The sequence below is a fragment of the Euprymna scolopes genome, chromosome 40 (genome assembly GCF_053919585.1).
Source record: "Euprymna scolopes isolate OS-2025 chromosome 40, ASM5391958v1, whole genome shotgun sequence".
In the NCBI taxonomy this organism is placed as follows: Eukaryota; Metazoa; Mollusca; class Cephalopoda; order Sepiida; family Sepiolidae; genus Euprymna; species Euprymna scolopes.
Genome location: NC_136521.1, coordinates 26,023,364 through 26,039,088, shown reverse-complemented (window position 1 = coordinate 26,039,088; position 15,725 = coordinate 26,023,364). Strand labels below are relative to the sequence as shown.

The 15,725-nt window shown below is 37.8% G+C and overlaps 1 protein-coding gene across 1 annotated transcript in view; it reads right to left on the bottom strand.

Annotated features, from left to right (window-relative positions):
• Positions 1–15,725, bottom strand: part of LOC145265441 (protein transport protein Sec31A-like) — a gene marked incomplete in the record, with an annotated part of 154,076 nt that overhangs the window by 60,390 nt on the left and 77,961 nt on the right. Inside the window, 3 exon segments of the mRNA XM_080121287.1 lie at positions 1,543–1,792; positions 14,005–14,061; positions 15,444–15,725. Coding sequence (XP_079977413.1) covers positions 1,543–1,792; positions 14,005–14,061; positions 15,444–15,725 — 589 coding nt within the window.

Sequence of the window (15,725 nt, the reverse complement as noted above, 5' to 3'; positions counted from 1 at the left end):
CAATTTTTTGAGCAGCTTCTTTGCATGTTTAAGTCACTTTTACTGCATTGTCTTTCACAGAATTTGTCGTCCTTGTATGAAATGTAATGAATGTCCTCATGTGCAACTGGTTTAATAAGTTTTTCACGTACACTTTGCTCTTTTGCAAATTATAATGATCATGCATTTTTTCTTAGATTTTGCCTCATTTTGCTTCTTGAATCTTAATTTCTTTCTGACATTTTCTACCATCTGCTGATGTCAATGAAATCTGAAATCTTGTCTTTCTATCAAGGATTTCAAGAACTGATTTTTTCTACAAATATGAAGGCTTAAAATTTATCATGAATTATCCTGGAATAATAATGAAAATAAAAATATATGCATAAAATTAACCATTAAAAATAAAACAAACACATATCATTTGAACCTTACATAGTTTGTATTATATCTCTCTACTTTCCAACACTTGGAGCATTTACTTTTTATTATATAGTCCAAACTATTCAAGGTAAAAGCTCAATTAACATTTAACAAAACATATTTAATTGTAATGCACCCATGTGCCCCATGCTCAACAACTCACTATCTCCAGCAGTGTGTGCGGTTGATTTCTTCTCCGTCTTCTCTTCTTATGACAGCGTTCGTCTTTTACGTGGCCATCAGTGGGGATGCATACAAGTTCAAAAATAAAATAAAAACAACCCCAAAAGAAAAAACAGACTGTGCTTTCTGTGAATATTCATTAAACATTGGATGCATGTGTGACAACCCCAATCCTCTAAATGCTACTGTCAAGGCTGTGTTTGTTAGTCGGTTGATCAATTCATTTTACCATCTGTGCTGAGCCATGAGCAGTCTACAACAGTCATCAAGTGTCCAACTAATGACTCCATTCTGTCGTTGACCATTACCAAAATCTGCTCCCAAACATCAGCTGAATACTGTTGCAAACTCATAGCCACTCCTTAAAGTGCCTGCAAACCATATCTAAATATATATGTTCCATCCTTTTGTTTGCATTAAAAAATATGAATAAAAACTTGGTCACTGGAATTTAGCATAATATTGTTTATTTTATGTATTTTATATTTTCGTTATGTAATTTTTAGCTCAATGGATGTTACACTTTCAAACTTTAAAGATTCAAATATGTAATTTCATGATTAATTGTTTCCAACATGACTAAAAAATTCCAAACAAATTTGTCTTAACAGTTTTTTTGCAAAATCAATGATGGCTGACCTGTAAACTTTCAGTTATCAGTATATGTATTGGTATATTGAAAGATGTGACTTTTTTCAAATTGTATAAATGTTGTTTTTTTTCTTGTATTCTTTACATACATTTTGTCTGTAAAATTCTAATTTTATTTGATTGTATAGCTCTGATGATAAAACAACCATGGAAAATCATAAATAAAGACCAATTTGCTTGATATGATTTTTTACATACACACTATTGTGTGAGAGTAATTTAAAAAAAATTATACTTATGTCGAAAAAATTATACTTATGTCGAAAAAATTGTAAAGAGTGTCAATCATTTGTTGAAGATACTGACCTGTCTGTGTGGGTATAGCAAGAGATGCAGCAGACCCTTCAGGTTGTGTTGATGCAAGTGGGGAGCGCGTGCCTGACCTAGCCGTTTGTGCAGGTATTAAAAGTGGTGATTGTGTGCCGGATGTACCTGACTGACCTGAATTTGTAGGTATCACCAGAGGTGACACCGACCCTGATAGGTTGCGCTGCTGCAAGGCGATGTCCTCAAACATGGATGAAGCTTCAGAAGGTTCTCCAATACTGTTTGGAGTCTGTAATCAAACAAAAAAGTATATGCTATTAAAGTCAGCCAAATTACTTAATTGCTTACTTCTGATGGTAACTCCAGTCACTGATGCAAATTTTCATTTTTCCATTATTATAATTGCCTATTTCACATATCACATGCTCGTTGACGATGACTAAAAGATAACGAAATACTATAGTTTTATAGACCATGACAAAAAGATAACGAAATACTATAGTTTTATAGACCATGACTAAAAGATAACGAAATACTATAGTTTTATAGACCATGACTAAAAGATAACGAAATACTATAGTTTTATAGACCATGACTAAAAGATAACGAAATACTATAGTTTTATAGACCATGACTAAAAGAGAACGAAATACTATAGTTTTATAGACAATGAAAAAAAGATAACGAAATACTATAGTTTTATAGACAATGACTAAAAGATAACGAAATACTATAGTTTTATAGACAATGAAAAAAAGATAACGAAATACTATAGTTTTATAGACAATGACTAAAAGATAACGAAATACTATAGTTTTATAGACCATGACTAAAAGATAACGAAATACTATAGTTTTATAGACCATGACTAAAAGATAACGAAATACTATAGTTTTATAGACAATGAAAAAAAGATAACGAAATACTATAGTTTTATAGACAATGACTAAAAGATAACGAAATACTATAGTTTTATAGACAATGACTAAAAGATAACGAAATACTATAGTTTTATAGACAATGACTAAAAGATAACGAAATACTATAGTTTTATAGACAATGAAAAAAAGATAACGAAATACTATAGTTTTATAGACCATGACTTAAAGATAACGAAATACTATAGTTTTATAGACCATGACTAAAAGATAACGAAATACTATAGTTTTATAGACCATGACTAAATATAACGAAATACTATAGTTTTATAGACAATGACTTAAAGATAACGAAATACTATAGTTTTATAGACAATGAAAAAAAGATAACGAAATACTATAGTTTTATAGACCATGACTTAAAGATAACGAAATACTATAGTTTTATAGATCATGACTAAAAGATAACGAAATACTATAGTTTTATAGACCATGACTAAAAGATAACGAAATACTATAGTTTTATAGACCATGACTAAAGATAACGAAATACTATAGTTTTATAGACAATGACTAAAAGATAACGAAATACTATAGTTTTATAGACAATGACTAAAAGATAACGAAATACTATAGTTTTATAGACAATGACTAAAAGATAACGAAATACTATAGTTTTATAGACCATGACTAAAGATAACGAAATACTATAGTTTTATAGACAATGACTAAAAGATAACGAAATACTATAGTTTTATAGACCATGACTAAAAGATAACGAAATACTATAGTTTTATAGACAATGACTAAAAGATAACGAAATACTATAGTTTTATAGACAATGACTAAAAGATAACGAAATACTATAGTTTTATAGACCATGACTAAAAGATAACGAAATACTATAGTTTTATAGACCATGACTAAAAGATAACGAAATACTATAGTTTTATAGACAATGACTAAAAGATAACGAAATACTATAGTTTTATAGACCATGACTAAAAGATAACGAAATACTATAGTTTTATAGACCATGACTAAAAGATAACGAAATACTATAGTTTTATAGACAATGACTAAAAGATAACGAAATACTATAGTTTTATAGACCATGACTAAAAGATAACGAAATACTATAGTTTTATAGACCATGACTAAAAGATAACGAAATACTATAGTTTTATTGACCATGACTAAAAGATAACGAAATACTATAGTTTTATAGACAATGACTAAAAGATAACGAAATACTATAGTTTTATAGACCATGACTAAAAGATAACGAAATACTATAGTTTTATAGACAATGACTAAAGATAACGAAATACTATAGTTTTATAGACGATATGAAAAGAAAAAAAGAATAGGAAGATCTCTATCATTCCAGTAATTATAGGAACAATCGATCTCATGAAAAAGAATTCCGAAATCTACTTGGCAAATATACCCGGTGAAGTAAGTGCAAAAGATATTCTAGCAATTGAACTTAAAGGGACGATTAGAATCTTAAAAAGATCTCTTGGTTAGAATATATGAGATAGCAGGTGAATGTCTGGCATCTAACAGGATGCTTCATCCCCCACCTAGAACAAAAAAAAAAAAAATAAGAGAGAAAAACTTAATATTTTAATTCTGTAGTTTACTTTGTGAAAACTATCTTCACAAAAATTTTTGTTTGTAATATTTTTCTATCAAATAAAATTGTATTGCACTCAAATGTTTTTACAAAAGAGATATACATCAATAATAGCCACAAAACTAAATGATCAATAAAAGCAGAAACATGTTACATTTACTCTAGTACATAACCAACCTATATATCTAAATGAATAAATGCTCATTTCTCACACAAACAGTAAAATCAAAATGCTATATTTCACGTGAGTTCAGCTCATTCAATTGATGCAATATATATTTTATACTTGTGTGAGACTAACCGTAGCCCTCGGCGCAAGAGGGTCCGTGTGTGCCTGGCGTGTGGGGTGGTGGCTGATCCTGTGGTCGGGGCAGCGGAAGAAAGAGTTTCAAGATGGCGCCTGTCTGCTTTTATTAGAGACGGAATCTCGCAGGATCGTGCGAGATCTCGCGGGGATGCAAATTAGCTAGGCCATCTTGAGTAATAAAAATCGGTCGATTGGAGGTGCGAGGCAGTCGGGTTCTGACGTTTGTGGCGATCAGTACAGTGACCGTTGGGTTCCGTTTCTATTCGTGCAGTCAGCTGAGCTTTGTTAGTTGCCTTCGCGCCGTGGCTGTCATTGTTTGTTGGTTTGCTGTGTGTTGCCGTGGTTCTTCAGTGAAACGCTTCGTCGCCCACGACGAGTCTCACCGTCTCCTACACAAGATACTCTTACAAGCTATTTCGGCCTCCCCGCTCCGAACTTGGTTTTCTTTTCTTCAATGGCGGATAGGTTCGATCTAAAGTTGATACCGAAATTCGACGGATCCGACCCGGTACTCAGCTGGGTTGAGAAGGTCGAGTTACATTGTCAGTTGTCCGGCGTGAAAAATGTCGAGCGCGTGATTCCTCTGCGGCTGACCGGCGGGGCCTTCGTTGTATATCAGCAACTCAGCGCTGAGGAGAAGTGTGACTACTCGAGTATCAAGGCGGCGTTGTACAGGGCGTTCGCCACTGACCCTGCCACTGCATGGGAGCAGTTTGAGACGAGGTCTATACGCTTGGGCGAAACTGTGGACGTGTATCTCGCCGAACTTAAGAAGCTGACGGTGTTGTTCGGCGGTCTTCCCGAGAGGGCCCTAGCCTACAAATTCCTGTCAGGACTCCCCGCTGGAGCAAAGCAGCTCCTGCGAGCAACCTCTACCATGTCCTCACTACCGCTGAGTGACCTAGTGGACAGAGCCAGGACAATAATTAAGGATGACTCGACGGTGCAGGAACCGGTAGTCGCCGTCGCACAGGCCCCACCAAGTGGCGAAGGACCGTCTCAGGGACCCAGCCCGCAAGGTGATGTCATCTGCTACAGATGCAACGGGCGGGGCCACATGGCAAGAAATTGTAGAAGGCGGTCGACGGCTGTTCGCTGCTACCGCTGTAACAAGACTGGGAACATGGCCCGAGACTGTGCGGGAAACGGGGACGGGGACAAGGTGCCAGTTCCGACCTCTTCCCCGAACAGAAAATAAACAAGGCGCTCCCTGTCATTCAGGTCCGAGTTAATGACACGTTATGTTCAGCCCTCCTTGATTCCGGTTGCTCCCGCACCATAGTGTGTGCGGACTTCTGTCGGGCGTGGAAAAAGAAGAACGTCAGGATAACTACCATCACTGGAAAAATATGAATGTGTTGCGGCGTGGGTGTGGTACACATTCGCACAAGAACTGGGAACTCGGCCAACGTCGAAGCGCTGGTGACATGCGAAAAGCCGCTGAGTTTCGACCTGTTGCTAGGCTACGATGCCATCAAAGCCCTGGGTGGCGTGCGCATAACGCGCGCTGGCGTTGTAGAGTTTCAGGATAGGCCCCGGTGTGCGCAGCACTAAGAGTCGACCAGCCGGACTTCAGTGCGGAATTCAACGACCAAAAGAAGGCGTGGACCGCCACTTGGAGGTGGTCAGAAGACAAGGAACCGGCCAAACTACAAAACAAAGTGGCAGAGTACCGTATGCCCGACCAGATAAGGCCTGCATACGAAAGCGAGCTCCGTGAATGGATTAAGAACGGTTGGCTGATTCCATACCCCTACGACAAACTTGGACCCCCCAAGGGCCTGATACCGCTGATGGCAGTTGCCCAACCTAACAAGTCAAAGGTGAGGCCGGTAATGGACTACCGTGAGTTGAATGCGCACGTTGATGCGTTCACAGCGGACGCCGACGTCTGTGCCAGCAAGCTGCGAGAGTGGCGCCGGCAGGGGTCCAATGTGTCCCTACTGGACTTGAGAAAAGCATACTTGCAGGTCCGGATCGGCGAGGCGATGTGGCCTTTCCAGACAGTGATGTTTTCCGGGAAGAGATACTGTCTTACGCGACTCGGATTTGGGCTAAACGTAGCACCCCAGATAATGAAGGCTATCGTCAATGCCGTGTTGTCACAAGAAGAATGGATCAGAAAGGGAACATCGGCGTATATTGACGATATATACGTGAACGAAGATATCGTGTCCTCTTCGCGCGTAAGATCCAAACTTGCCGAGTTTGGTCTAAACTGCAAGGACTCTGAGCGGCTTGAGGATGGTGCCCGCGTATTGGGCTTGAGCGTTCAAGAGGAGCGAGGGATCCTGAAGTGGAGGCGTGGAACCGCAGTTCCCGACGTACCCGACGTTTACACAACACGTGCTGTGTTCTCCCTGTGCGGGAAACTTGTGGGGCACCTTCCAGTATGCGGATGGGTTCGTGCAGCGACAGGCGTCATAAAAAGGAGGGCAAATGCGGTCAGCAAAGGCTGGGACGATGAGATAACCGACGAACTATTGGTTCGAATGTTAAAGGAGACCGTCGCTAGTGTGAAAAAGAATGACCCCGCCACAGGGGACTGGTGCGTGCAGGGAGACGAACTGAGCGTGTGGGTGGACGCAAGTTCTCTAGCGATCGGTGTAGTTTTGGAGAAAGATGGGGCCGTAGTTGAGGATGCCTGCTGGCTGCGACCGGCGAATGATGCTGCCCATATCAACCTGGCAGAACTCGACGCTGTAATAAAGGGCATTAACCTGGCACTTCAATGGGAAGTGAAGAAACTGCGTGTGCACACTGACTCACTTTGCGTGCACCACTGGGTGTCGGACACACTCACGAGCAAGGCCAGGGCACGCACCAAGGCAGCCAGCGAAATGCTGATAAGACGGAGGCTCGAGACTGTGAAAAAACTGGTGACGGAGTACAACCTGTCCGTAGACGTAGTGCTCGTCACCTCGGACTACAACCTCGCCGACAAGCTCACTCGGGTACCACGGAGATGGTATGAGGCTATGAAGAAAGAAGCTAAGCCATTGCCTCTGTGTGCTGCCTCCGTCGAGGAGGACGAAATCAGGAAGATACATCACGACAGTGGGCACCCCGGAGTGCAACGGACCTACTACTTTGTGAAGTTGGCTAGACCATCAATACCAAAAAGCGCAGTAAGAGCAGTGGTCAGGGAGTGCCAAACGTGCCAGTCCATCGACCCCGCCCCAGCCAGATGGCGGAAAGGACAGCTGGGAGTGGACGCGACTTGGAGTCGGTTGGGTATGGATATAACCCACTACGGCAGCCAACACTTCCTCATGCTGATAGACTGCGGGCCAACGAGGTTCGCGATTTGGCGCCAATTGGCAAGGCAGGATTCCACCAGTGTCATCCACGAATTGGAATCCATATTCTACGAAAGGGGGCCGCCTGAGGAGATCCTCACGGATAACGACACGGCGTTCTGCAGCAGGGAATTTAGGCATTTTATGGACAACTGGGGGATCCGCCTTCGACACCGATGCGCGTATGTGCCGAGCGGCAACGGCATAGCGGAGCGATGCCACCGAACCGTGAAGAGGATCGCGGCCAGGAAGAAGTGTACGATCGCGGAGGCGGTTTACAGATACAACACAACGCCTAAGGACACCGTGACTGGCGGCAGTGCGCCCGCTGATGCGATTCATCACTACCACGTGCGCGTCAAGGACGTTGAAGTGTGTCTACCCGACCAACGAGAACCCCAGGGGACGTACCAAGTGGGAGACACCGTCTGGGTGAAGCCACCCGGCGGCCGGTGCACCAGCAGCTTTTGGAGGGGGCGGGTCACCGGCGTCATCAGTGAACAGGCCATACTAGTCGATGATACTCCGCGCCACGTAATGGATGTCCGGCCCGCTCTAAGCGCTGACCAATCGGCAAGCAGTGGAAGTAGCGAGTCATCCGACGATGAGCGATGGATCCAACCCGTGCCCCACGAACCTGGTGACTCAACTGCGAGCAGTGGAAGGAGCGAGTCATCCGACGATGAGCGATGGATCCAACCTGTGCCCCATGGACCTGATGACTTAACTGCGAGCTCTAATGCTGATGCTGATGCTTCCGATGCCACTTCTGAGAGCTCCGATGAGGAAGTCCCGGCAATACCCCTCCGCAGGAGTGCTTGAATCAAACGGCCACGTCCGCCGTGTCACGTATGTGATCTGGAGACCAGGGGGGAGTGTGAGACTAACCGTAGCCCTCGGCGCAAGAGGGTCCGTGTGTGCCTGGCGTGTGGGGTGGTGGCTGATCCTGTGGTCGGGGCAGCGGAAGAAAGAGTTTCAAGATGGCGCCTGCCTGCTTTTATTAGAGACGGAATCTCGCAGGATCGTGCGAGATCTCGCGGGGATGCAAATTAGCTAGGCCATCTTGAGTAATAAAAATCGGTCGATTGGAGGTGCGAGGCAGTCGGGTTCTGACGTTTGTGGCGATCAGTACAGTGACCGTTGGGTTCCGTTTCTATTCGTGCAGTCAGCTGAGCTTTGTTAGTTGCCTTCGCGCCGTGGCTGTCATTGTTTGTTGGTTTGTTGTGTGTTGCCGTGGTTCTTCAGTGAAACGCTTCGTCGCCCACGACGAGTCTCACCGTCTCCTACACAAGATACTCTTACAACTTGTTATACATATGCAATATAATAATTGTTATTTTAGTCACAAACAATATTAACAGGAGAATATTTTCTAAGTAGAAAAAATTATTTCCCTTTATTTTCTACTAGCAGTTATTAAGATTAAGCCTCCTGAGCTTCCTCTACGATGCTAGAAAACTTATAGGACCTGGTAGTAAATCTTTACAAAGCCACCACTCGCCCATGAATGGAACTGTTACTGCTAGTCTCTTTCTCTCTCTCAGACATGGTCAAAAAATGAATCTTTAATAGGTTCTAGAGTTTACAAAGTTCTATTCCCTGTCCTATTGTCACACTGTTACATTCATGTGCTGGTTTTACAAGTACTTCAATGGAATGTTCTGATAAACTTGCTGCCCTGATGCCCCCTTGACATAAATACTACCAACCAATCGGTTAAATCCCATTCATTCACTGTTAAGGTCCCTAAATGCCAGAAAGCTTGCTACTCCAACCCTACCCTCAACCTGCTTCTCTTAGGATATCAAAATGCAAAAGTTTAAATGAATAAACATTTGGCTGCACAACTCCCCACTTAGGATGTCCCTATGGATATGGCTCTAAATTTACAGGAACTTCTTACATCTCAGTGGCAATGGGGTAGACTATAAACTAGACACAATAGACCACTTGGAAGACAACATTTTTATGCATTATTGCCAAAGTACAGCCTAATTTATTGTATAGAGTTTTGAAAAGTGAATCTCTAGATCAGCAACTATTTTCTTTAATTGCAGATTTGGCAACTATCGGTTATTTTGAGTTCAGCTTTGTATGGCAATTCATCATGAAGGGACTGACACTCAAGCAGCGTTTGCTAATTACAAATGATACAATCAATCTATTGAGAGAAACTTGTCAACTGGCCACCTCATTTGTGCAATTTAGACACATTAGATTATTTCCTTTGAGGATATATAAAGTCTGATATCCACATTGATAAACCAGACACAACGGACCACTTGATAGAAAACATTTGACGCCTAAATTATTGCGTAGACTTTGTGAAAATTAGACCTTTAGATTGGGTGATATGCCTGAAATTGTGTTTAAATTATAAATGCCAAAAATTAATTTTTGGAATAAATATATTTGTGTAATAAAAATATTTTTCTGCAATTTATTTTAATTTAATATACGCTGCCTCTAAAAATTTAATATACGCTGCCTCTAAAAATTTAATATACGCTGCCTCTAAAAATTTAATATACGCTGCCTCTAAAAATTTAATATACGCTGCCTCTAAAAATTTAATATACGCTGCCTCTAAAAATTTAATATACGCTGCCTCTAAAACTTCAATATAAGCTGCCTCTAAAACACACTGTATAAAAAGCTGATGATATGGTAGTAGATCAGACGAAATATCTAAAAAATCAGTATCTAAGCTTTTGCCATCAGGTTTATTGCACCCATTCATTTTGGAGGGAGTGAATCCATTACTTAGTATTAGTGTATTATTTAACACCAGGTAATGACAAATAATAAAAAAAAGTGTGAACAGAAGGAATTTGTTAAATATAAAACTCGGTGTCCGTGAGTGCAATGTGCATGTTCTCAATAGCAAAAAGGTTAGAGAATCTACATAAAATATAAAAGAATATTCTTATATAAAATTTACCAATCAAAGCAGGTATAATGTTTGCTCTCCTGAGTATTTGGTATTAATGTGAATAAACATACTTCAAAGTGATCATAAACCTATCAGGTTGAAAGGAGAAGTTGCAGTTCATTTAAATGTACTTCCTGTAAAAGCAAAGCAAATCTGAAGAATATGATATTGTTGCTTCCATTATTCTAGCCACAAAGAGAAAGAAAAAAAACATTTCTATAAATGCTACCACAGTTAATAGACGTCAGTATGCATGGATTTGTATTACTATTGTTCTTACAATGTTTTGGTTGATATAACCTCCAATTTTTCTTCAGGCATCTATTGTCAAAGTTTTAAATCTTTCTGTCAAACAATTTCAAGTGAAACCCTTTACTTAATCCAGCGGTTAGGGCTTGTTCTTGTTTCATCAGCCAAAACTGAGTAGAAGTCTCAAGTAACTCATAATTGTATTTTTCGTATCATCCATACTGACAATTGAGCATTCAATTCCCAAGTAAGACTGTCACTTAAGACTATTGCAATACTCTAGTCATTATTCACGAGAGAATCCTCAACTACATCAACTTAAGATGGTCATACCATCAAAGTCTTGTGTTTACACATTTCTCTACACTGTCCAGATTTAATCTTGTTCCGAGATTTTCAGATCTAACCCTATTATCTTTTACAATCACATTACACACGTCTTTATTTCTCTCCATACAATGCATTTCCTCACCGGACAGATTTTACTTCCATACATCATCACGCTGTATACACACGCCTGATAGACTCTTCCCTTGATCAATAGTTGTAACACTCTGCTGATTAGTAATGACAGAAGTTCTATGAACTTACTTCATCTACTCTTAATGCTTGCAATCACACTAGAACCTGCTTCTCCCTGTATAATAAAGTAATAAAACTTTCTAACAAGAAACAAGATAATATTTTGATCCTCACTGACACAATCAGTATACTAAAGGTTACTTCATGCCAAATTTGGTGCAATTCTAATAAATTCTTTCTAAGCCAATAAGTGTTTATAATTATTAGTAGTAGTAGTAGGAGGAGGAGTATGTTATTTGCCATCCTCCATGACACAACCAGTATCCTATGAAAACTCCATGCTACATTCAGATCAATTCCATTCAAAATTTTTACAGGGTCAAGTGTTGGGTGGGGTAGGAAAATTTTAGTTAATAGCAACAGTAGTCATGTAATTTTGATGTTTCATGGTTTCTTCATGCCAAGTTTGGTGCAATTCTCTACACTAGCTCTCATCTCACCTTGCCAACAATCTAAAGGATACTTTATACTAAATTTGGTGGAATTCTATTCAATAATTTTGTAGTATTTCATTTGATTATTAACTGTGCATAGTCTAGATAGCTTCACCACATGCTTGAAAATAAAATTCTGCCACTTATCACAGTCTTGTGTCAATCTTTCAGTTGTCAGCAGCAGCAGCATACCAGTTTCAATCCAGGTCTAGTCAACCTTTAGTGGTTGTCCTTTTAATTTTTTTATTTTTCTTCAATGAAATCTTAATGTTTTCTTTACATAACTGGAGTCTTTCAAAAAAAAAAAAAAAAAAAAAATCATTGATCTATTAACGCTAAACTTCTTTCTGATATCCTTATTGTCAATCTCATAATGTTACTCCAAGGATGTTTCTTAAACATTTCAAATCCTTGCCGATATCATCTGCATATATAATAAAAGTATCATTGCCGATATCATCTGCATATATAATAAAAGTATCAGTGCATTGTAAATTTCAGGTGTTTCCTTCATCTTTCAGATCTGTTCTTGTTCCGAATGCACATGTTGGCATTCTTATTCTTTCTCTTCATGAGCCATGACATGTTTTAAGAGTGATTATTAGTAGTAATGCAAGTAGCATCATTTTGAGCCTTTTCAACATTCAATTTGTTATGGATCCTTAATGGAAAATTAGGTGCTCCATACACACACAAATAACTATCATGCCAAGGGTACTTCATGCTATATTTTGGTGCAATTTTGGCAAGTAGCTTTATAAACTATGAGTGACAAACAGATAAAAAATGCACAAATATAATTGATATTTCTCCCTTTTTATCTCAATAGAAAAGATTGTATTTATGTTTATAATATTTGTAAGAATTTTTGTCAAATGTACATAAAAATATTTTAGCTTGTATATATATATCTCTAAGCAGTTAAAATAGTTGCCATTTATAAACTAGTTTCCAAAAGATAAAAAACGTTGACAATCTTAAAAAGTGACAGATAAATTGCATGTACAAAAATTGTTGATAAATTTCTGTCTTCCTAAAATGATAAACACATTCATGAAAACTACAACTACATTATTATTTTGTGAAAAAACTTTTAAATGAAATTTGGGCACTTGTACAGTTTAGTCAAGACATTAAAAAATGAAAATATTGAAAAAAGGTTATATTGTACGTATCGGTTTTGGACTGAAGATCTCTGAAAAAAAAATTCATTTAATTTGATCAAGTAGTTTTTTTTTTACAGCGGAAAAACACGTTCTTATGAGAGTGCGTTGAAGTCAGCCATTGTAAAATTTGCTGAAGCTGAACAACATGCCACGAGGAGATAACTCAATGTAAAGCACCGACACTCCCTTCCCATCTTTAATTCTAGCTTTTCTTCCTAAAAATCGAACCTTTTGCTCGGTATCATAACAAATTGTTTTTTCGCTGTAAAAGAAAAAAAAAAAAAAAAAAACTACTTGATGAAATTAAGTGAAATTTTTTTTGGAGAACTTGGTTTCATAACGGATACGTACAATATAACCTTTTTTCGATATTTTCATTTTTTAATGTCTTGACTAAATTGTACAAGTACCGAAATTTGTAATTTGAAGTCAAGTAAACAAAAAAATATTAGTTAAAAAACAAAAACTATTTCTTACAGGCATTTGTAAAATAACAAATGAATCTAAATGAATTTAAATTATTTTAAATCTTAAAAATATCAATAAATTTTCATTCTTTGTTTGATTTTACTTTTTCCATGAAATAAAGAAAATTTATTAAAAATATTTTTTTTATTTTCTAACATATTTCAGTTACTTTATGAACTTAACCAATCATTGTCTCTGGTAACTTCAGATTGAAATCAAAACAAAATTTTGATGGTCTATTTAGATTCCTTGAAAACTTTAATGAAACTTATTTGAATCTTTTGTTAACATAACTTCTATAACAAACAAACATTGACTTTTGCATATATAGAAGATATTTTATACATATAAGTACATTCAGAAATTCAGACCTAATCCAGTTCCTATCTGGCCAGATATTTGGTTCAATGCCTCGATCTTAAATAACTATTGTCCAGATCAAACCATCCATTTTAGTAAAAGCTCCAATTTTAATTCCCCTTAGTAAAACCATAAAGAAAGATCACCTTGCTATATAAGTGAAATTATTAGTCCAGGGAAGAATTACCTTGGAGCCAACACTTGGTGAACCACTGTTAGGTAAATTGTCATTAATCACAGGATCCTGGAATGAAAAAAGTGCATCATTTTGTAACAGGGAATAAAGGGGGGAAAATGGCCTTTGAACGAGGATAGAAAAGATGTGAAGGAATTTACCAAAGTTTCAGAAGTTTGGAGATAAGGATTGATAATATTATTTGGATAATTCAGACTGTTATTCTCACAACATTTAAGTCAATGTAACTCCCAACCTTCTTCGCAAGGATCCATGGCACAGCAGATAAAAGTGTTAATATCAGTTCTAAGAGTCTTCTGGAGATTGCAAGTAAAAACAGTACTATAGTAATAAAATTAATTACTTTAAGCTTCTACCAGGTTATGGCCGATAATAAAAACAAGCTACTTCCTTGGATTAAGCAAGAAATTTTTGTTTGAAATTTTGCAGATTGCAAAATTCAGATCAAGCAAAACGGTGTGAGAATAACAGATGAGAACAATAGTCAGAATAATCTAAAGAATACAAATTAAGGATATACACATTTTCTTTTTTCAAATTTGAAAAATATTTTCTTTCAAGATTTGTACATAAATTTTCAGAAGCGCAATTAAATGTAATTGCGCTTAAATCATAAATTAGCAAATGTAATTTACTCATCAAGAGAAATATTTGAAATAATTGAAAATAAGATACTTTTAAAACATTACCATTTTAATGAATTGACCTTTAGTTATTTATCATTTTATTTTGGATTATCATCTTTAGAAATAAAAATGAGTGTGCATGTGTTTGTAAAAACTTTGATAAAAGAATTTTAAATGGCTGGGACTATGAAGTCAGCAATGGCCACATTGTTTGGCAGAATCCAATAGTGTCTACCTTGTTGTTTGTGGATTTGTGGTAAAATCATTTAATGAAAGTGACACATAAGCATAGATTTGATAACCTCAAGATTAAATTTGGAGAGTATAGATATGTGCTGAACAGATCTTCACATTGTAAGAATGGATGAGAGTTCTTGAGTTAGTAGATGTTGAATAGTTGAGATAGTATGTTCAGTTTACAAGGGGAAGGCCAACAAAAACATGGAAGAAAATAAGGATGGACGAGAAAGACCTGGCCAGAGACAGGTTATTTTAGGAATGTTTTTAAATTGTCCAACAAAAATCAGCATGTAAAACAAATGTTAACTCAAAAGATGAATTTGGCAAAAGTTCATTCAATTAAACTTGCCATCTTTTTTTTAATTTTGCCCTAAAAATCACCATTAGTTTCTGGACAATATAATAGAAGTTGATAAAACCTGTGAGTCATAAAGACAGGTTTATAGATGATGACCTCAAGAAATATAGAGAGATGTGTGCAGAACAGGAAGCTTTCATGGTATAGTCACATTGAAAGAATGAGAATTTTAGTAAATAAACGAAAATTATTTGCAATTTACTTACAGTTGCATTCAACTGAGACATTTTTTCAGCCAGCTCAGCAGCATTGATGCCATGGTCTTCAGCAATTGCTTCTTTTGCAATTATTCCTTCATTGCCACCAATTGGACCAGAATCAAATCCAAAATCATCATTAATAATTCTTGGTTCATCAGTTAAAAAGGCTTTGTCACCTGAAACAAACTCATAACTTTCGGTAACGCCATCAAATTTAGGTTGAACAGATTGGTCTGGTTTTGCTCTATCTCCAGAAGCAGCTGTTTTTGAGTTGACATGATTTACAAC